The sequence below is a fragment of the Gymnoscopelus braueri genome, assembly GCF_963280865.1.
Source record: "Gymnoscopelus braueri genome assembly, chromosome: 16".
In the NCBI taxonomy this organism is placed as follows: Eukaryota; Metazoa; Chordata; class Actinopteri; order Myctophiformes; family Myctophidae; genus Gymnoscopelus; species Gymnoscopelus braueri.
The window spans coordinates 17254474-17278148 of record NC_137616.1 but is presented as its reverse complement, the minus strand read 5'-3'; the positions used below and the strand labels follow the sequence as shown (position 1 = coordinate 17278148).

The window sequence follows — 23675 nt, the reverse complement described above, 5'->3', positions numbered from 1 at the left end:
CTTTCAATCTTGTTCAAAGGTCCGCTGTAATTCAGTGGATTTCAAACTTTTTGTGCCCAAGGTACCAATGGGAAAGTCAAAATCTGAAGACAAAATTGCGTCTATAACACATGTTATTACTCTTGTCACTCTGTAAATGTTTATTTTTAGTTACAAATGCCAAATATAATTTTCAATTGTACAATTATCCGATCTACAAGCTATACGGAAAATTGTGAAAAGAAAAAAATAATTAAAAAGCAAAAATAATAATAATAATAATGGTCTATAATGAATGGTCTATAATGCCGAAATAGGGACTCCAGGTTGAAAGTGGCTAAATTGCATTTTCTTAGGGTATAGAATTTCCCTCTGTTTTGGTAAATATGTGCACACAAAGTACTGATATCATTTGGTAAATTAAAAGAAAAATACCTTCAAACCTGGACTTGTCTCACGGCACACCACTGGTCTAATTCACTTGCGCTTTACTCCATATGCATGGCACGTAAAAGGCTACAGTACCAATCTTCGCAGTATCAGCATCTGGCACGGCGTCTCTAACCGAGTTTGCAGACTTAACTGTGAATAAATCTGGTTTTCATGCTTGCACACAGGATGGCTAGGCTTAGATCTGTGAGGCTCAACTGTAATAGCCATGCCAACAGCCAACAACAGTGCTATTTGTTCTCATCTCCATGCACTTGCGTAAAATGACATCACCCATCTGAGGGTGTAACAGCAAACCTATGCTGTGTAACAGAGATTAATTGAAACAACACATAATGGGTTGTGCATAACTAAATGAATAGCGTTGTATTGGTAACAAAAGGATGTGCTGATATTAACATGCAAAATATATTCCTGAACTATTTTAACTGGCGTATTGTGGACATATTATCATTGGCAAAACATTTAAAAAAATGCAAAAGAAATGTCAAAAATTGTTCAAATAGCAGATCTACAAGCTTTGAAATTGTCTATTTTCCTATTCGTCTAAGTATATAGGGATTAAGAGTAACATAGCTCCTCCCTTATTTGAGCAATGTTTTTTTTTTTTTTTTCTTAAGATTCTTTCTTTTAGACACAATTGGATAAATCAGTGATGGAGAACTTGAAGGTCCCGATTGTTTTCCTAATTCATCCAAATTATTTGAGTGGAAAGCTTATCCCGCTGGGGTTCAGAGAGAGACAGAATGTAGGTGCTACTCTATAGGCCAGCGAAAACAACAAAGGAAGCAACCGATTAAACTATTGACTGAGGCTCAGCCAAGTTTGATGAAGTGTCCTCGGGACAATTCATTTTGTCAAGTGCGAGACAGCTCCTAATTTAATTGCATTGTGCATCTAATGACCATACATTGTAATTGCCTTTTTGAGAAGAGAAACAAACAAGATGGCGACACAGAGGCAACCGTGTAATCAGCGCTGGTAATTACGATATCATCCTTCATAATAATCACGATTGTCTTCTATTTGCTGTTCAGTTTTAAAACAAAAAACACCTTAAATACATGTACATGAATAGTAAATACAGTATCCGAGTGATATCTGAGCATTCTTTCAGTGAGATTATTTACAATAAACTAGGGAGTTCTCCAAAAGAAGTAACACTGACAGAGCTTTTCACTGTCTGCGATAGTGCATGTCCATGTGAAAAAGTTTCATGCTGAGCCATGCCGGTACATTAATGCTGGGCATGAGGCATCACAAACTGGGCAGACATGCCCAGTTAGACTCATGAGGTCCGCTATTGCATCATTACTGTCTGCACGCGCCACAGCAGATACCATCTGTGTATGCCAGTGATTCTAAAAGATTTTCATGTCAGATTGATATGTATTTTGGCCACGGACCGAAGATATTTTGTGCCAGGGACCCCCATAAAGGAAGATTTCCAAAATCGTTGAACGTTTAGGTACCCTGACTTTGAGAACCAATGGTGTATATGCTACGTCTGGACTATGAATTGGGCTTTAGGGTATAACATCGTCATGTTTGTCCTATCGAAGAGAACATGCCAGACTACTTTTTTTGTTCACTGTCCAAAAATATGTCTCCATGCAACCTGTCATTCTAGTGGCACTGTTAGATCCCTTCCCCCCATTGCCCCATGTCTTCTCATACATGCGCACAACCTAAAAACATTGTTATGCAGGGGTGTAGTGTTATTTATTTAAGTACCGGAGCACACCTATGATGTGCCGCACACGCATGCATGCAGCATGCACATGGTTGTGGTTTCTTTAAAAGCTTATGTAACCACTGTTCCTACGGTGGCCAACTATAACTAACCACATGATAATATTACACAATATGTTAGGTGTTCTCTGTCAGCCAATTACTAGGCTATCAACAGCTCCACAATACTGAACATATGAATGAATATAACAGCATTTCAATTTCAACCAAGCTCTGTATTGCCCTCACCTTAGCTTCAGAAGTGGGTTCCAGGTAACACAAACGGTTTCCAAGTCCCTCAGCGGACAGGCAGAACTTGCGGTTCTCTTTCTGGATGGTGGCCACACTCTGGAGCACCACCTCATCTTCCTGCCAAAGGAGACGTTAAAAAAAGGAAAAAGGAAACTGTGACCAAGGTTAAACACAAAAGAGCCAAAGACGGGAGCCTTTCAGCCTATACAGTGGCTCAGATTGTTATCTTATCACACTAAACAGAAGTATTGAAAATTGGAAATACTCCAGTAAAGTAGAAGTACCTAAAAATGTTACCTAAGTGCAGTACTTGAGTAAATGTACTTAGTTACTTTACACCACTGGCTACATTACAGCACCTATCTTAAAGGTGATATATACTGTAGCATCTTTTTCAAATGGTGCTACAGTATATACAGTAAAAGCATTAAAGGTGCCTAAACTAAGATGAATAACCAGTAGAGAGAACCTCTAAAGAACCATAGAGGGGCTGAACAGAACTTTAACCACCCAAAGAACCACTGAAGAACTGCTGAAAAATCGAAAAATAAATTGTATGAACAGTACAGTAATTTATTAATTTATGAGCCAATTAGAGGTGTTCCGATCGCTCGGCCACCGATTTAAATCGGCCGATTTTCACTCCAAATGACTCGATCGGTGATCTGCAATTTACCCGATCCGGAGAAACCGATCTTTTATGATCGAGCTGCACCATTTAAGTGGTATAAAAGTCAATCAGATATTTAGTATAATATTGCTTCGCAGCTTTGTGACAGGCCCAGACATGCTCCCCTTCCCCCCAATACACACAGGAACAGTTTTGACATAGGTTTTGAAATATAATAATTTTGTAATATTGGAATTTTCCCCTTACGCACAAGCTTGGTATCGGACGATCGTGTTGTGTTTTAACCACACATAGAACTATTAAATCAATACAGGCCACCCTTTTCTTTCCCATCATTAGCAAACATTGTTTTCCAGACAAAACAAATTTCACGTCATGACCCAGACAGAATCAACATAATTAGGAGAAACTCAGCTCGGATTAATATAATGTCTAACCCAGTTACATCATCCATGTCTATTTATGGACAGCCCCAGGTATCTCTATGGGAGAGGAAGTCTCCATTCAGCTGTGGTCCACAGATCCAACCTAAAGGCCAGCTCTCTCTCTCTCTCTCTCTCTCTCTCTCCTCTCTCTCTCTCTCTCTCTCTCTCTCTCTCTCTCTCTCTCTCTCTCTCTCTCTCTCTCTCTCTCTCTCTCTCTCTCTCTCTCTCTCTCTCTCTCTCTCTCTCTCTCTAGAAGGAGGCACTCCCCACTGCTTGGGGCACAACAATTTATGTGACTGTGTGTCTACATGCATAGTGTGTGTGAATCTGCATCCATGCATATGCATGCGTGCGCGTGTGCGCGCTTGCACGTGCACGCGCGCGCTTGCACGTGCACACACACGTGTAAAGGTGTCTCCTGCCAACTCACGTCCCACAATAATCTGAGCTGATAGTTCCCATGGTTCACCTGACTCCCAATGCCTCGCAGCAGTTTGAAATAACGCTACAATCTGGAACTCATTTTAATGAATAAAAAGTTATTTGAACTTATCTGTAGAGGTAGGGCATGTAAATCAATACAGGCCACCCATTTCTTCCCCATCATTAGCAAACACTGTTTTGGGTTGACATTGTTTATGCATGTGAAAAGTATGAAGCTTGAATGAACAATGAATTATTTATGGACCTCAAATAATGAGGAGTTCAAGAAGATTGCTGCAGTAGTTCAGTAGTACATTTTTATTTTTGTGTTAGAAAGAAAGTGTTGTGTGTATTGTATTAGAGAAGGTTCAACTCTAGTACAGTATGTATGTTGTAAATCCAATGAGATCGTTCACACAGCTCCATGGAAAATCTACTGACTTTAACTTTTGCAGTAAGAATGAAATTCCGGTTAACCAGCGTATTTTATGGGTTGAGAGAGATTGAGCCATAATTAGTGTTCCTAGAATCCCCATGATACATTTCCATGGGCACGCACCAGCCTGGCCTGTGCATACAGTCTGTCGGCACCATTACACCAATCAGCCTGATCCATTAAACATTGCTATTTTTAACTAATACAGCAAACATGCACAATGGCCACCAAGGGCAGCAGCTAAAAAAACAGGCAGTAGGTGGCTCTAGCTCTGGAGCTAGAGCGATTGTCTTGAAATCGGAAAAGTCCAGGCTAGATCCCTGCAGGCTACTCCTACTGGCTTAAATTTAGGTCAAAGTGTCCCTTAAAAAAAAATAGTTTTTCAAAAAAGTACACATACAACCCCCCCACATCCCTCCCCCCTCCCCTGTCAAAGTGCCCTTGAGCAAGACAACCTCTAACGGCAAACTGATGAGCAGGTTGTTGCCTTGCATGGTTGCCTCTGCCATCGGTGTGTGAATGCGTGTGTGAATGTAATGCACGTTGTTAAGACACTTTGGAGAAAGGCGCCATATAAATGCACCATTTACCATTTAATCCATTAAGACCGGGAACGAATCTGTGTCATTTTAAGATTTCTTTGGCTATTCAAATATAGAAGATTTATTTTTTTTGAATATATGTATTTTCAAAGCAAACATTTGTAAGCCAAATAAATCTTAAAATGACACAGATGCGTTCCCGATCTTAATGGATTAAGCAAAGTGTTGTAAGCTTTCACATTCACTCATTTTATCCCAGTGACATGAATAAAGCACAATCAGAGACACAGAACACTGGCCAGGGTTATGACTGCTAATAGACCATTAGCCCCGACTACAACAAATAAATGTTGAAAATGTTCATGGTGTACCATTAAGTCAGGCAAAGGGCACATTATCTAGATAGATAAACAAGTAGATAGATGGACTTTTATTGATCCCGCAAGAGAACGTTTTAATCTTTGCTATAATTAATTGTTTTTATTCAAATTAGACAATTTTCCAATTGAGCACTTTCTCATAAAGTTACCAAGAATAAGTACCCATGCAGTGGTGCCTTTGAGAATATTAAAAGGCGTTTTTGGCAACAGAAGAAGGCTATTACTTAGACCTCAATATAGCTAATACTCACAGGCAGGCCAGGAATTTGGTCATTTTAGGGACTCGGCCACTTGACCTTTGGTGTTGTAAATTGTTTGAGGGCACAAAGGCCAAATGCCAGGAAATGAAGAATTTAAATACTTAACAGTGTAACTATCAGTGGAATAAAATATAATAAATATTCTATTGCTATTTACATATTACCAATAATTGTGGAAACGAAACAAAAGTTCATGCATCCTCAGCCCTGGTCAGCACTAGTCCACTGGACTCTTTTGAAGATGGTGAAATGGAGAGTGGACCTAAGAATTCTAAACCTCAACAAAAGTAGACACTGGTGTTTAAAAAAAGCATATTGACAGGAAAAGGGCAGAAAAGAAAATGGTGGGAAAACAATAAAGTCTGCACACCAGAATGCTGCTCCCATCGTGGGTTATTTCTTTATTGGTAACAATAAAGACGGGAGCCAGGAGGCTCTTCCTCAGACCTTGGTAAGAAAATGGTACAATCAGCTGGGGCAGCGTGGGTGGGGCATCACCGTAGCCTCATTTTTTTAGGGTCAGAAGGTCAAACTGAGAGGCCACGGTGACCATGGCCTTTATGGCCTCCATGAAATTCCTGTCCTGCTCACAGAGCAACACTTTTGACACAATAATCTTCCCACATAGTTCCAACCAACACAAAATACTCTATTTACCAGATGAATGCTCCATAATAATGCCATAACAATGCTACACATGGCCTATTTTTCACATGAATGTACATTCCAGAGACAAAAATGTATAAAAGATAAAGTCCACTGAAATACAACATATTGTCTGGGGTTCTACACTACACCACTATCCCAGAATAGGCTGAACTGAATGAGCATGCAAGGGTTGGCCTTGACTTATCCATTGACTTAACCATTGACCACTTAAGCCCTATATACTTAGCTGACCGGGGTCACCCAGGGTTCTATACTTGATCCACTCCTTTTTCCCTCTACACCAAATCTCTTCACAGAAAATAGCCAAACTACAAGCTCACAACACACTGTGTTGCGACACGTTGTGAGCTTGTAGATCGTCTATTTTGTTGGACAGCCTACTTCGCCTATTTTCGCGGAATGTTCATGACATGCCCAGAATAGTGATGCTAAGGTTCCTGTGGTTAAGGAATCCAGAGCCCCACTTTTAGGTTTAAATGGTCATTCACAGAGGGGAGAAATTAGACATTGAGAATTACAACTGTGGTGGTTTCGCTGACAGATCCTTGATACGTACAGTAGTAGCTTGTTCTTCCTGACGTGTGCATTCTTTTTCCAAGATTTTTTTTTTGGGAAGCGCTCGTTTTACTTCACTCAATGTCCTGTCTATGTGTACAAGGTTTTACAACAAATACATGACATCACTTGAAAACAAAGGTAGGTGCGTTTACAGCGGGCTTGTGACTCGTGAGGCGCGCCTGGGCAAGGCGCTAGGCAAGCGACTGCCTGCTTACTTGTGCGAATGTGCGTCGATGAGCACGCTGTCCGACTTGGTAAGCCATGGTGGACATAATAGATTAGCAAGTGAACCAAAATGACCACTCCCTCCGCAACTAACGCACTCAGTCCGTGCATCACAGCGATTTGTTGTGGGATTTATCCTTGGGAATGGCATACTGTAAACGGCTAAACGCGCTCCAAGAGTAAGGCCAGGGAAATTCAATATGGCTGCAGTCTAGACAGAGACTTGTCACCTCTTTAAAATTAAATAAATACATACTTTTCATATACAGTAGCAGCTGTTTGAAATTCTGGTCCCCTGGCAAAACTAGCCACAGGCTCTGGCAGTACTACTGATCTGACCGGAGTGTGAGCGTGCGTGTGTGCGCATCTGTTCGTGACCTGTAGAGTGCCATATTTGGCCATAATGTGGCCTATGTCAGTGGATGTTGTCAAATTGGTGTCCCCAATTGGATTTGACTAACTTTCATAGGGTTAGGGTATGCGTTGGGGTAGGGGTGGGGTTAAGGTAATGAGATAAGGAATGAATATAAGTCAATGCAATGTCCCCAAAAGTTTGGTAAGTGAATGTTTGTGTGCGTGCATGCATTTGTGCGTGTTTGAGCATGTTTGTGCGTGTGTGTGCGTGTGTGTGTGTGTGTGTGTGTGTGTGTGTGTGTGTGTGTGTGTGTGTGTGTGTGTGTGTGTGTGTGTGTCAGTGTGTGCGTGTGTGTGTGTCTCTGTTCAAATTCAAAGATGTGCAACAAGAGGCTTTTTTCTTTTCCAATGCAATTGCTATAATGACAATCACACCAGGGTGGATTGACGGGTCTGAGAGAAGCAAGTTGAACCTTGCTGACATCGCTTTCAGATCGTTCGAAAGCAGCAAGCGGTCGGACTCCGTGAAACCGTGATGACATGCAATTCCACATCGTCTGGATACTGTCTGTGACAGTCTCACAGAGACTGACAGGAATAGTGTGTGTGGGGGGAATTAAGTACTGCCGACACCGGCTAAACTAATGCCTGATTTATATTTGGTTGCGTGCCATGTCATCAAGCATCAAAAAGTGTGAGCTTGTAAATCTGCTATTTGCGATGTACACCAGTGCACAGCTAATTATAAACCACGCTTGCGTTCAAATTAAAGTGTAAAGATTAAAGTATAACCACGACACACCCAGATATTCTATCTTAACAGAGACAATTTCTCTCTCCCCTCCCTCTCCTCCCTCCCTCTTGTCTCTCTCTCTCTCTCTCTCCTCCCTCCCTGTCCCCCCCCCCTCTCTCTCTCTTTCTACAGTAGGCCCCTGACTTGATCCCAGGCCAGGGAATCTGGTGAATCTGCAGCAAAGTGATCCGCGAGGCACGGCCATCTGCTAGATCGTTAAGGCTTAATTTATACTACGTCGTGCGACAGTGTCGCTTGTCCGAAAAATAACAGATCTACAAGCTAAGAACGCGTCACACCGATCAGTTCTTTTCAGCAAGCGAAGATATAAATTAGGCTTAACCAGGGGGTAACATCATGGTCTATGTATAGGGCCTTGTCCCGGAGGGGGGGTGAGTAAGGGTGTGTTGGGAGGTGGGGGGGGGTTAGGTTGGGCGGGGCAAGTGGCAAGTGTACAGTGTCAAATAGACCCTGCTTTCTGCCCCCCCCCCCCCACCTCCACGCCTTTCCCAACCAGGCCCTCTGCCATTCCACACTGGCAACAAAACCTCTTGTCATAACCTCCTCAGGGCTTTCCTTGACACTCCACTGGGACATGCAGGTATGCCGCTGCCCTTCTGGAGACCCTTCACTTTTGCCACCCTCCCTTTAACCGAGTTTTTGTCTCTCTCTCTCTCTCTCTCTTGCCACACAAGCTCTTTCGTTCAGCCCCCCCTAACACCCAATGGGTTTTCTAATTTTGTCATGCCACAGACCCCCAAACAGACTTCTATTGGTCTTTGGACCCCCATTTCAAATAATTGTGCTCTAGTCAAGAGGCCCTGGTATTATCATTATGGTTTAAATTCAATTACATTTTCTATTTACATTTACTACCACGTACATTTTGTACATCAGAAATAGATTCATAACGGAAATATTCAAACACTGTTAGAATAGCCACTCATACATTTTCTTAGTATTGAACACATTTCGAGTGAATTGAAGTGTAGTTAAATTAAACTCCCCTCATTTGGATGATGACCCCCTGGGACCCACTTTGAAAAAACCCTGCCCTAACAGACAACAGCAGGTGTGTGCGTGTGCGGCCCAACGCGCTCACTGGCCGAAACCCGAGAACTCCCAGGGCTCCAGCATGCCAAATAAACTCCCACAAGTCACCCAGCGCTGCCACCGATGTGAACTTGAGAAAAGGTGAATCTGCTCAGTCCCTCGGCGCTGCTATTTTGACACACATGTTGCGCGCATGCTCGAGTCGGTCAGCAGTGACAGGCCAGACTTTGGGGAGGAAAAAGGCGGTCAGTGGTGAAAAAACGGAAGGGGAATTTGAGCATAGAATTCCGCCAGGTTTGTCTCCTTGTTCGCACTCTATCGGGTGCGTTGCCTTTCTAAATGGCTGGATTGGCCCGGGGGTCGTGTTTCTCATAAATGTCAGGCGAGGTGATAAGTACAGATTGAGCTACAGGTTTTTAGTTAAGCTTACAGTAGCTGTAGCTAAGAACATAGAGATCAAAGGCCATTGAGTAGTGAGAACCGCAGTCAGATGGAAGCCTGATAAGGTCCTGATGCTGGTGCCTCACACGAAAGCTCCATCCGTCTTAAACTGACATTTTACATTTAGGCATTGAGCTCATCCAGAGCCTCTGTGTGACCACAGAGGAGGCTGGAGTTGTACCACACCAACATATCTTGCAGAAGATACATAAGAGGGAAGAATAGGGATAGATGCTAACAAGATATCCACAGTACAAGGTGGTTTAAGAACTTAAACAGGTTGTGGGTTTGATGCAAATGAGTCTCTTCATAAGAACAAAAATACTGCACTTTAAAGCAGTGGTTCACACTTTGGGCCGTGGGAACAATAGTACTGCTGCTTTTCTGTCCAAGTTTACCTCGTCCCTGATTACACACTTAGGATTACAAGGATGCCAGGTGAATGCAATTCATGTCCTGGTAGGATGGAATGCAGTACATGGGGAGCAAAAAATGACGTTACGATTCATTTGCGAATCACAGTTTGGACTCCGTCAGCAGCACAATATAAAAGCAAGAGAGTGGACTGTAGGGCTCCAGACTGTAGTCAGGCTGAAACGTTGGATCCATCAGCCTCTGTCTACCATGAGGGCCTGAGTGTAAAATAATTATTGTTTTAATTGACAACGTTCTAACATCCTCTTGAATTAAAAAGACCATTATCTTCTTAAGAATGGGACAAAAGGCAGAGAGAGCAAGGAAACAAGAAATGCTGAGAAGAGAGAAAGAAACTACTGTAATAGTATATCTGTAATCTAAGTTGAGAGAGGGTGTTAAAGATACAAAGAAAAAAAGGGGACACTGACGTTTTCCATTTAAAAATAACAACGTGCTAAAAAAAGAAAACAGCGGTAGCTCCAAAAAAGAAACACCTACCGTAACATCAATACACCCAAAGCGAGAGATCGAGGCACTGACAGGAAGAGAGAGAAATCAATGTTTGGCAATCTGCAGAACACTTGAAAGTTTCCTGTGCACCTGAAATGAAAGGTTTTCCGGAACCCAGAGTCTCAGTAAGAGTAGCAGCTATGTTTTGAGTTGTTGTTACAGAGCCTAAGTGGATCTGGTAGTAATGACAGCTTAATGAGATGTGGGCACAAGACGTATATATCCACCTCTCGCCACCAGCCAGCCATCAAGGCCACAAAGCACAAACAAAATGGTCTCTGTGGAATCAACATGAGGGCCAATGGGGACCAGTCCCCTACTATTTCGGATACTTCATAACTTTTCAAAATTTCATAACTTAATGCCGCATTTTACAGCCCAAAGCACCAAAGTACATGCCGCGTAATCGGGTGAGATTGGTTTCTATGCATTTTTTTCCCTCTCAAAAACACATAGGCCTACATACACATTTTAGTGGCAGCCAATAGAGAGGCTGTGTGGTAATCAGAAGGTCACCGGTCCACATGTATAGTGGGCAAGCCAGTAAGTGTTACAATGTCACAATGTCCATGAGCAAGACATTTAACCCCTATTACAGCCCGTTAAAGACGGCTCATATTGATTTGGCCTATTTTCTTAGTTATATTGCCTGTTGCCACAACATGTCCATTTAAGAAAATATAAGTTGGTACACTTTCTGACAGCGCAAAAGCCGTTGAATCAGAGTACAACTACTGGATTTAATTTACTTTCACATCTTGACCTCCAATAATAATGTCACTCTAGAAAACTTGATGCTTCCAAGGATGTTTTGAAAGAGTTCTCTAGAGGAAAAAAATCACTGTCTCATACACAATTCACGAAGACTAGAAATAGGCCTGCCTTTCTGAATAACACATGGTGAATTGTAATGAAAAATGCATTTAATACTTTGCTATTACTGACGTGTGTGCGTGCCCGCGCGCGTGTGCGTGCATCCATGCGTGTGTGTGTGTATAGAAGAAAGCTAGCCAAACTCTTTTAATAAAGCACCTCCCACCCAAGCCACAAAGTAAGAAAATCAAATCAAATTCCAGATCACAGACACCAGGAGTTATGCGGCATCCATCTAACAAATTGGATTTCCTTGGCTTAGCTTGCAACCATACCTTGACAGTGGGTCCAAATAACTGCCGACGCCAAACGGGCCGAGCCGTCCATAACAGCAGCACTGGCGAAAGCTCGCTCTGGCCCAAAGCCACAGCTAGAAGAGGCGTGAACACATTTCTAATGTATGCAGTCGTGGACAAAGTACTCAACCCTAGTACCCCTGTACAACCCCAGTTGAGGTACTCTAATTAATTCATTAATTGATAACCTTATCGATCGATTAATCGATTAATTGATAAGCAGCGTTTTTTAGCACCAAAAGGAAAATTCTTGTCCAAAACAGAAAATGAGTAACATAATTGCCTTGATGTATGTAACATTAACGAGCGTCAACGAGCATCAGCTGGACACAAACACACACCCACACACACACACCTCCCCTCTGCAGTGCTCTATGGAGTCTCATTTCTCTCCAAAAGCCCTTGAATATGATGGTATAATATATGATTAAGGATTACTGTGATTATGGTAAGCTTTTTGATATTTGATATCACACACACCATACCTGTAACTTTACCTAGCCCAAAAAAGAAAAAAAATCTTCAATTTATCAACTATAGATTAATTGTTAACATCCCTAACTCCTGGTCAATTATTACTCAACTACAAGTTAAAGTTGCTCAGTCAGATCCTTTACTTGAGTTAAATGTAATAGAAATGTAATAGTGTCAAAAGTACAATTTGTCTTTGAAATGCAGGCGAGTGAAAGTCATAAGCTTTAAAAAATAAAAAATAATTGAAAAGTACAGATACAAAAAAAATATGAATAATAAATTAAAAGTACAGTACTCAAGCAAATGTACTTCATTACTCTCCTTGGGTGGGTGTATTTGGAAGGTGGGGTGTGGGGTTGATAAGCTGTTTCTTTGTGTGGTGTCAGGTGGTGGTGGTGGTGGTGATAAAGCGAGAGAACAATCCATCATTGCTTTATATTCAAGACAAGTACGGCAGAAGCGCTATAGACGGAGAAAAGAAGATGAGTGCTGAGATCAGGTGGAAGCAGACAATCGCCCTAAGAATACTTAAACTACATTTTTCTTCCTCTGAGCTCTCAGGTCCTGACCCAGGACAATGGCCTTGCTGTCCACAAAAGCCCCACCGTGTCTGTGAGAGTCAGACACACTGTGTAGGTATCACTGCATACCAAGCAAAATATTGGCGCACTCGTCACACTGCAGAAGGTCTGTGAGGATTAAGTCATCGTTCCTATCCCATTTGCATATTACGAGGACACCAAAAGTTTCTTTCCCAACTTTGCAGTGATGCAATTGGTTGACGGCAGAACAGATTCTATAGCATTTCACAACGGATCAATTGGCACTGTCCTGCATTTGACACATTTTAAAACCTCGCCAACCAAGGATAGACATTGTCTGTAGATTTGTCAGGCAATGCGATGTTATCTTATCTCTGATCTGTTGCTGTTATCAACATTTGCACAGTAAACAGTAAACAGTTAGCCTGGAGCAACACAAACCGACAACAGACAGCAGACACACAACAGACAAATCATATGATTATTTTCCTTAAGTGAAAGACCTTGAGATCCTTGAGATAATTAGTGATTCAAACGATGACGCATAATCGTGATTCATAATCATAAGCTAACTGATTCTATCAGGCAAACCGTTAATGGCTGAGGAGGAGCCAGGACCAAACAGACAGGCGGTGGTATGAATTAAAATAAACCCGATATCCTTGGGGGGCAAACAAACCTCAGAGAAGCCCACTGCCTGTACCTAATTCCGTCCTGCATTGATTAATGAAGGTAATAATTAAATTTGAGAGCCCACTCACGCTGCCACTTTGGCTGTTAAGAGAACCTGAGCCTCTCATGAAACTTTAAACTTTTTATCAAGTCTCTAAATTGAGTCCTTAATCATATTGAAACAAAGGTCAAAGGCTACGCTATCGAAGTCCTCTGCAATGCAATGCAATGAAGGCTCTTCTCTGGCTAAAGCCATTTAACGGTCCACAGGACCAACACTGTGCAACCACCAACATAATTCATGGGTATGTCATGAGCTTGTCAACACGGCTTCAATCCCGGAACGCATCTACAAATGTCTTGTAAATACCAACAGTTTTCTGAAAACCCTATGTTGGTATATCATCTGAAAATATTTTGTTCCAGGGACCCCCTAGAAGCAAAGATTTGAGTCAAAAATATTCCCTTTAAAAACAATATTTGCACAAATGTTCGAGATTTTCCAAAAATAGCAGATCTACAAGCTTGTAGCGCGGCACTTGGCGCCGCGCTATGAGCTTGTATATCTGCTATTTTTGAATAGCCAAAGTTTAAAATCAGGGTTATAGCTCAAATCTAATATGACACAGATGCGTTCCCGGTCTTAAAGGGTTAAGGCTGTAGACATAATGCAAATATGACAGCTCACTGGAACACAAAGGGCCACATGGGGCACTGAGAGATGTCATTACTTTCCCACCTCTTGGCAGCACCTTCAGATAAATAACGTCTCTTGTGGCACTAATAATACAACGATTGCCAGCTTTAATGTTAGTTCTGTCTTCCGCATGTAAACTAAGCTCTACAGCCAATAAAAGAAAAGCTTTTATCACATCCAGTCTCTCATGTACAGTAGAATGACAGAATGTGATGCATATATCATATTTTATGGAAGTATAGAACACTAAAATAGGCCTACCCACAACTTCAGAAATGAGAGATGATAGGATTTTATAACCCAATAACAACAGTACATAAACTATGAACTATTCATATAATACTCAATGGAATCAGCAAATCTGTGAAAGTGCTTTTCCAACATTGTTGCTTTTCTTTACATCTATGCGTATTTAAAACTGTGTTAGCCAGATCATTTTCAGAACATTATAAAACGATTAAACCACTACAAATAGCCTAAGTACTAGTTAGTCCACTATTGCTCTGAGAAGGAACTGCTCTAGTGTGGTGACAGGATTTAATATCCCATATACAACAGTACATAAAGTATGAACTATTCATACTGTATAATACTCAATTGAATCAGCAGGTCTGCGAAATTGCTTAATCAACATTATTGCTTTTGTTTACATCTATGCATATTAAAATTGTGTTAGCCAGATTATTTTCAGAACATTAACCACATAAACCCTCTATACTTAGCAGGTCAGAGTGACTTATTGTCGGTATCGGCCAGGAACGACGGTGTCTATCCCCATTTAAATGCACTAGACCCCTGGTAGATGGACTGCTGAGGTGGAGCGCAACACCTACCATCAGCTTATCTGACTTAAAGGGATAGTTCACCCAAAAAATGATTTTTCTATCGATTAGTCACCCCATGGAGACTTGAATTCATGGACTTTTTTTTGTTTTTGTCGAATTCCTAAGCCAAAAATGTTATGACCAGCGGACCGGTAGGCAACGGTTTCAGTAGGAGACACAAAGGAGACCCTTTGTACCGCTGCCGTTCATCAAATTATTGGCCTGAGAATGCGACAAAAAAAAGAATCCATGAATTCAAGTCTCCATGGTGAGACTAATCGATAGAAAAAAAGTCATTTTTCCCTCACTATCTAGTCACACTCCCTTTAAGTTTCCCAAACCGTGCTACTCATACACTGAGCGCTGGCGCTACCCAGAATGCAGGGTTCTGGGTAGAGTTCTGGGTGCACTTTGGCCTTTTGCAAATGACCTACCAACTGAGCTACCGGCGGACAAACTATACTTAGTAAACTCATAATACTGTACTTGTCTGCTCTACATAAAATCTCTTAGCCTTTTACAGGTTCGTAGATCGGCTATTTCAGTGAATGAGTGGATGCTAGTGTTCAAGTGCTTAAAACAGTTAAACAACTAAAAATATCCTCAGTACTAGTTAGTCACTCTATTGAGAAGGAACAGCTCACGTGTAAATCTTGAACAGGTTCACCCATTGCAAGCCGTGACACTGTCACGTCTAAGTTGTGTAAATGATAGGAACAGGGGCAGGCATGCTGTCTTTCAACACTGATGACTCTACTCTGAGTGCTGAGCTGTCAGAGACAGAGAACAGACTGAGACCTCTGCCTCCAGCTCGATCAATATGGAAGGGAGTCCTCGTTCAATTTGACCAAGTTAGGGAAGTTCACCTGAGGATGCAGCACACAACACAACACAACTCTCTCTCTCTCTCTCTCTCCCCCACTGCCCCTCCTCTCTCTCCCATCTCTCAGTTCACACTGCTAACTTCGCAAGGGTATCAACTGGTGCAATATATCCAACCTGGCAATGATTTGGATTCTCTCTTTTCCTTTCCACGGACAACAACAGTTAAGGAGCAATTCAAACAACAATGTCGCTGCTGGTGTGGAAAACACTATAGAAGACAAATCAACTAATGCTAAAAAGCCTCTTGACAATAAATGTGACCAAAGAAATGCTGTTTTTTTTTGTTGCAACTAGTCCCAAACATGTTGACAGCTGCCACGTAGAAAATTGATTTGATTGACGTTCTTCCTATTTTATACCTTAAATGATTGCTGCTTTATCTTGTTGTTCATACAGACATATCGCCTGCTGTGTAATTAGCTTGATACAATATTACTTTGTGCTATTAAGCCGCTGATGTCTAAATCAGTGGTTCTCAAAGTGGGTGCCAGAAAACCCTCAGGGCTCCTTGAGGAGGTTCAAAATGGACCCTTACAGATCTGTAACTGTGAGAGTGTACAAAAGGAACCAAATGAACCTGTAAGGGGAACTCTCAGAGTTATTCGTCCTGAGTAAAAAAAAAAGAAAAAGCTTGGATTATCCCCATAAACATGGTGTTAAAGTGCCACTGGTTTTGTGCCGCTCAAGCTGAAGCAATGTGGTATGGTGCCAGGAGACCAAGGGCCTGTACTGTATGTGCTGTGGAAGCATCAGCTTTTAAAAGGCTAAATTTAAACCCCCAGAGTCTTGGCCTTGGTATGCAGATGGCTTCCAGAACAACATAAACTCCAAATAAGCCTCGGGGGGCGGCTACAGGGTGAATAGAAGACTGTGGATCACCTGGCTGCTTTTAACCACTTAAAACCTACATACTTCGTTGACAGGGGGTCCCCCAGGGATCTATACTTGGTCTCCTCCTTTTATCTCTCTGCACCAAATCTCCTCACTGAAAATAGCAGATCTATAAGCTCACAACAAGTCCTGTTGCTTGCAGAACTGCTATTTTCGGTGAACGTTTCCCTATTTTTGCAGAATGTTCACTTATTAAGAGATTCACCAAAATAGGGACGCTAGGGTTCAGGTGGTTAGGTTAAAGGCTATTGATGTGCATTTCAATAAATTCTTGATGGTTACCATAATCTATTAAAAAACTACAATATTCATGACTGACAAATCCCCTTTCTGCTGTTTTGGCCTTTCTCAGTTCTCCTACAATTCCCATGGTGCATATCACAGGCAAGCATCAGCCTGGTATGCCCATTATGTTCTATGGCGCACCATTATATCAACCTGATTCATATATTCTGAACTCAAGACCGCTATTTTGCCATAAACACGGCAAACAAGGACAATGTCATAGTAACGTGGGTATCATCTAAAACCAGGAAGTAAGGGCTGTAGTTTTTACATTCACCATTCGTAAACTTTTCAGCACAACCACGCAATAATTTCAGATTCAGAACACTGCTTGGTGGTATGGCTGCTAATGGAATATTAGCCTTATAGAGATCATGTTGAAATTGTCAGATGGTGGCAGAAGTACTAAATTTTACTTGGCATTGGCATCAAAATATACTTACAGGACCAAAGTTTAAAAAAAAATCTTCAAAGCATCCCTATGCTTTGTGAGCGTGCAGATCAGCTATTTTCAGTGGTTAATGAACATTTTAATCATCTAAATCTGCAAAGTAGCTGGTAAATAACTTAACTTAGCTAAAAACTAAAAGTACCTCAAAATTGTACTTAAGTACAGTATTTGAGTAAATGTACTTAGTTACTTTCCATCACTGAAAGTTGTGATAAGCTTCAACTGACTTTGTAAATAAGCTTACATTGTACGTTTAGTGTATATTCAGCAAAGCACGTTCTTATATGAATATACAGCATGACATACATAACTAAGATGTGTTTTTGTTGTTTTTGACTGTGATCCCCTTTCCCTCAAATAGGAAAACCAGATGGTCCACACGTAATTCAATCATGGCAATGGTAGAAATAGTGTAAGAGAACATTGGTCACCATTTCTAATTAGCGCGGTGATTAGATAGCCTATTACTAACGCACTTGAAATAACATCATAATTGACAGATCAGTGTGAAAAGGTAACTTAAGCATTTAATACTGAGCTTAACTTGTAGGATTTGACTGTCCTTCATTACTTTAACCACGTAATCCCTATATTCTACTTCACCATTTGACAAGTAGCCGAAAATGGCCGATCTACAAGCTCACAACACGTCACATCGCAACGTGTTGCTATTTTCACTACTTTTTGAACATTTTGGATTAAAAAAAAAAAAAAAAAACTTTTTTTATTGCTGCTGCTCTTGCATTTTGTGCTGGAGAAAAACAATCATAATCACAACAAAAACAATAAGAGAATCCATCTTGAATTCTTCTGAATATTTTTTCTTTTTACCTCTCTTAATTGAACACAGTTCATTCCTTGCATCAAGACTTGCATCTCGAGACCACAATGGCCATGACATACGTATCTACAACATCTTTAAATTCAATGTTTAATAAATCTAGCTGCTGCCATGACAAAATCTGATGAATAGGTACAGCATTACATGGTAAATAAAAATAATAAAACGAACACAAAAACCAAATGTTGAGCTGTCGGAGACAGAGAGGATCCAAGCAATGAAGAATATAGATGTGCTTCTCGATCTATAACATCAGGATGTGTGTGCAAGTGTGTGAGTCTGAGTGTGTGTGTGTGTGTGTGACGTCAAGAAGCAATAATGACCGGTGGGGAGGGGGTCGGGGGTGACATCAGGAAGCAGCGATAAGCGATAAGGGAGGGGGGGGGGGGGGGTATTGAAGAGTGTGAGGTGCCTAACATCAGCAGGGATAAGCAGCATAATCCTCTTCACTTTGCGGTAGAGGTGTGATACGTTCTCCACTCAATTGCTTTACATTATGTCCTTTTGATGGACAACTTGTCATCACTGCCAGCTCACCCAATGTTACACTTCGACAGCCAGGTGTGCCTCATCACGTTCCAGGCTGGAACTGAATAAGGAGGATGTCTCTGGACCACTCCAATGTTATGTTAGCTATAACCTAATCTCTCAAGAACAGCTTCTGCACTGCGTTGGAATCTGTCGGGGAGGTTCGTCATAACGAGTGCGCATTCAGATCAGGAAGTAGGCCGCGCTTTACCCAATCACATGTAGTGGGCGGGATTCACATGTCCGTCGATCTTTCCCCCTCGAAACAAACCGAAACTAATTTAACAATAGCGTCCGCGGAGCAGACAAAACCACGGAAATATATTCACATTTTAACTTACTCTTTCATCATAGAAACAAGTGGGCTTATAACCAAAACGATCCATGTTCTCTGGGAGAAGTGGTGTTAGTGTTCCGTGTAGAAATATTGTTAGTGGGAATGAAAACATAGTCGCACCAACCGGAAGTGATGCGCTGAAGGCGCATCACAAACACCGGTTTCCTTGTGCTCTGGTGTTACGTTATCGTCCGCCCAGAGCCAACAGACATAGAACAAACAGCAGAGGGCGCTGTTTTTCATTTTCAGTTGGCGATGGGTTCCCAGATTGGCTATAACCAATCTCATACACCACAACAGTTGGGATAGATACATTTCAGCAGATGTGGCTCATGTATTTCCGAACATAATTGTCGCTGTCGGGCAGAAAACCTTTATCATCTTTTTTTCCCTTCTCTCATAAATTAAAGCCCTATTTTATACTTCGTCGTGTGACATTGTCATGTAAAAATAGCAGATCTATAAGCTCACATTGTGTCGCATAGTGAAGTGTTGTGAGCTTGTACATCTGCTATTGTGGTTATTTTTCAAAAATAAAAATAAAAATATTATTAGGGAAGTTTATATGTGGGTTTTATATTTAACCAATGAAAAGTATTGACATTAGATCCATCTCCTGAAAGGTTTTTGGACCTACAAGGTTTCTGCCTGACAGTGACGACATCTGAGCATATGATTTCCTCTGAAATGTAATTTGGAAACAGTGGAGATGGGGCTCTGCTGGTTCTGTGACTTCAGCGGCCCTTGCTTTGCCAATGGCACAAATGTCACTACACCACAACTAAAAACCTTAAGTTTCTATTCTGGACTGTAACAAAATTGGCAAACAAAATGATATGTGTCAATATCAGTTTTTTCTTTCCAATAACTGCAATACAAGTGGTACACAAAGCTCATTGTAAAATCATAGACAGATTATCATATGTTGTGTAGGCTCTACATTTAATTGGAGCTTTGTGCACGCCAGTGTCACAACTAAGTTTCTTTTGTGAATCAACCTTGACAACAAGCCTGTGTGGTCATAGGGAAGCCCAATTGCTGTTGTCATCAGATAATCAAGATGCCATTGTGACAGTGGCATCTGAAAGGCATGGGTCAGCATATCAACAGCATGCTGTTGTTAAGTACAGGCTCCTGTCTGTCTGTCTGTCTGCCAACCAGCCCAGCCTATAGCTCCCTCAGGGCTTCCGCATGGGCCAACATCTCAGGCCGACAGCAATCAATAAAATAATTCACCGTGACAGAGGCAGGTACAGGTAGGCTACGCAGTATTTTCAGTTTCCTGCAGAATAGTTCTATCTCCTGTCGTAGTTCGATTGCAATGCCACTGACAGCTGCCACTGTTTCCCACACAAATGTGTCACAACCCTGGGGCTGAGCCAGACTTTTGCAGTGTTTGCTTTATTTAGATACAGGACTCAAGAGGGTGCAGAAAGACAGGAGACTGAGGGAAGACATGTCAGACAAGATGGACTAGCGACACAAGAAGCATGTGGTTAGTGGCTGCACCGCTATGCAGGCACCCCAGCCTTATGTCACTGTCCCAAAAGGTCTGTTATGGAACTGTTATGGCTTGTTTTGTACATCAGAGAGATACTCGAGTATCCAACTTTACAACAAACACCATCATTTTGACATAAAGCCTATTCTATATCTCACATTCAGACAAATATAGCTTACTGGTATTATATTTAAACCAACATTATGAGAACGACTTTAAAAAAACAGTCCAGGCCCATCTGAGGACCATGTATCAACTGCAAATCAATGTGTTTAGTCATGTAATGACCTGTTGATTAACTACTGAACTTGGGGGATAAAGGAACAAGTCTCCTATGTCAAAAATCTGTCTCTGTCCGAGGCAATAATTACGTGGTGGTCACCCCACTGTGTTAGCTATTCCCACCACACCAACATACAACCTGTCATAGGCTATCATTTACAAGCATAACTGCTGTAGCCTACATACAGTACTAACCACATCACTGCAAGCAATCTGCGTCAAACAACTAAAATAGTAATTGCAAAAGGGTGGCTGGAGTGTGAACACAACTTATTGAAACTCTTCTACCAACCGCACGAAATTCATCCATAAAAGTAAAAATAGCATTGCCTGATTATGTAAAACGAAATAACCCATGTGCAGGGAATGAAATATCATGCGGCCGAATAGCATTTCACCCACACTGCAATGTAGTAGACCACACATAAAAAAATAACTGTCTGACATATATATCAGAAAATCAAACGGCCAATAAAATGACAGGAACCTTAATGTGTTAACCACTTAAATCCCAGCATCCATATTGTGGAGAAAGCTTTCGCTTAAAATAGCAGATCGACAAGCTTTCCCCACAATAACAGAAAATATACTAGTATTAAAACCTGAGGGACTCAGGTTACCCATATGGGGTTTAAGTGGTTAAGTGATTCCGCCCTTGCACCTGCAGCACATGGAACTCTCATTGACATTCCACAGCTCGCTGGAAGGAACTCTCTCGACAGGACAGGTGCTCTGAGGGCAAATATGCCGCTCGACTCCGTCCGCGCTGATGGCTGTTCAGACACCTGCGACAAATTAAGTTCGCCAGGCGGACCCCCAAAAAAATGCATAATTCATGCACAGCGGCAAACCAGAATAAATAAAAGCAAACCGTTTTTTTGCGGGTGGAAAAAAATAAAGTTCAAAATAACTTGGTCTAGATTTGGCCATTCGGTCCAAGCACTAATAAGCTATTATTGGTAGCGGACCAAGCATAGGCTTGTTCATGATATAACAAACGGCATAGAACTAACAGTGCATGTCTACACGCTGAACCGCGATAACGAATAAATCTTTTTTACTTACAGTTCTCAAGAACTGAATCTCATCTTCCCCTTCTCCGCCCTCAGCCATGGCTGTGCAAAAGGAGCCTGCTTAGACTCTGAAAGCCACTGACTGATCGGCAGAAACGCGATGCTGTTGCCCCTCAAGCCGATATTAGCGTAGAGCTCATCTCACAGCCATATAGGGCAGACCGGGCAAGCCCACCGCAGCGCACCGCTGATTGTCACTCACTCTCTGCTCCGCGCACCCTCCCTGTCCTGGTCCTGCACCCTGTGGGTGCCAGCAAGCAGCAGCAGCAGCAGCAGCAGTATAGTGCCTGCATGCGGACACACACAGTCACACAAACAGTACAGAGCTCATCGGGAGCACAAGAGGACGAGGCAGGTGATGCTGCTGCTGCTGCTGCTGATAGCCATCAGTGGTGGAAAAAGTACTCAAATGTTTTACTTTTAAGTAGTAGAAATACTCTGTTACAAGGTAAAGTCCGGAATTCAAAATGTATGTAACTTGAGTAAAAGTACAAAAGTATTGGTATAAAAATGTACTTAAAGTACCAAAAGTAGAAAGTACTCGTTATGCAGAATGTCCCATTTCACAAGTTTTCAAAATGTATACAAATCTTTTGAAAATAGCAGATCCACAAGCTCACAATGTGTTGCATCGAAACGCATTGTGAGCTTGTAGTTCTGCTATTTTCAAATGGCCTAAATGTATAGGGCTGAAAGTGGTTAAAGCATATGTTTTGTAATAATCAAAATCTACAAAAAAAAATTATAGCTAGTAACTAAAGTTGTCAAATAATTGTAGTGGAGTAAAAGTATAATATTTAATTGCCTCTGAAATGTAGTGGAGTAATGTAAAAGTACTGAAAATTGGACTCAAGTAAAAAATACCTCAAAATTGTCCTAAGTACAGTACTTGATTAAATGTACTTAGTTACTTTACACCACTGCTGCTGCTGCTAGCCATTATGCTGATCAACTACAATAACATGAAATAAACATCAGTAGCCTACCTCTCCCCTCTTCCAAAACAAAGTTAGGAGGATGTCTGAGACATCATGTGTGTGTGCAGACGCACGTGCATGCGCACACACACACACACACACACACACACACACACACACACACACACACACACACACACACACACACACACACACACACACACACACACACACACACACACACACACACACACACACACACACACACACACACACACACACACACACACGCAGGCAGGCAGGCAGGCAGGCGCGCGCATGATTTTTGAGAGCACCCAACTGGATTACATAGGCCTGTATATACAGTACCTGTAGGCCTATAGCCTATTGGCTATAATAGCCTACAGTGTATGTATATTTTCTGAACTAACAAATAGGCTACCTTATGGAATCAGATTAGGCTACTGCCAATATAAACTAATTAGCAAACATTAGATACTGTATAGCAATGAGGTTGGCTGTGGAAAATAGTTATAGACTATTGGGCTATATGCCGCTGGAATAATAGATACATTCAATGAATACATTGAATGAATGACTTCTTTAACACCAGAATTTCCAGCATCAACAATGAGGCCTAAGTTAGGCCTACTGTATTCCCTCAATCAACTATTATAATTGGTTCTGGGGAAAGGTGGCAACAGATGCATGCTGCCATAGCCATTGCTGACATCTAGTGGACTTACTAGCTTATATGTCAATTTTGTTTTACCAAAT

General features: G+C 41.6%; 1 protein-coding gene across 1 annotated transcript in view; it reads right to left on the bottom strand.

Annotated features, from left to right (window-relative positions):
* The window catches only part of LOC308102840 (ryanodine receptor 3-like), a gene marked incomplete at its 3' end in the record, with an annotated part of 39635 nt that extends 17522 nt beyond the window's left edge, over positions 1-22113 (bottom strand). Inside the window, exons 1-2 of the mRNA XM_080452694.1 lie at positions 21974-22113; positions 2410-2529 (exon numbers count right to left, since the gene is read on the bottom strand). Coding sequence (XP_080308820.1) covers positions 2410-2529; positions 21974-22021 — 168 coding nt within the window. The 5' untranslated portion in view covers positions 22022-22113. The remainder of the gene's footprint in view (positions 1-2409; positions 2530-21973) is intronic.
* Between the last annotated feature and the right edge of the window lie 1562 nt (positions 22114-23675).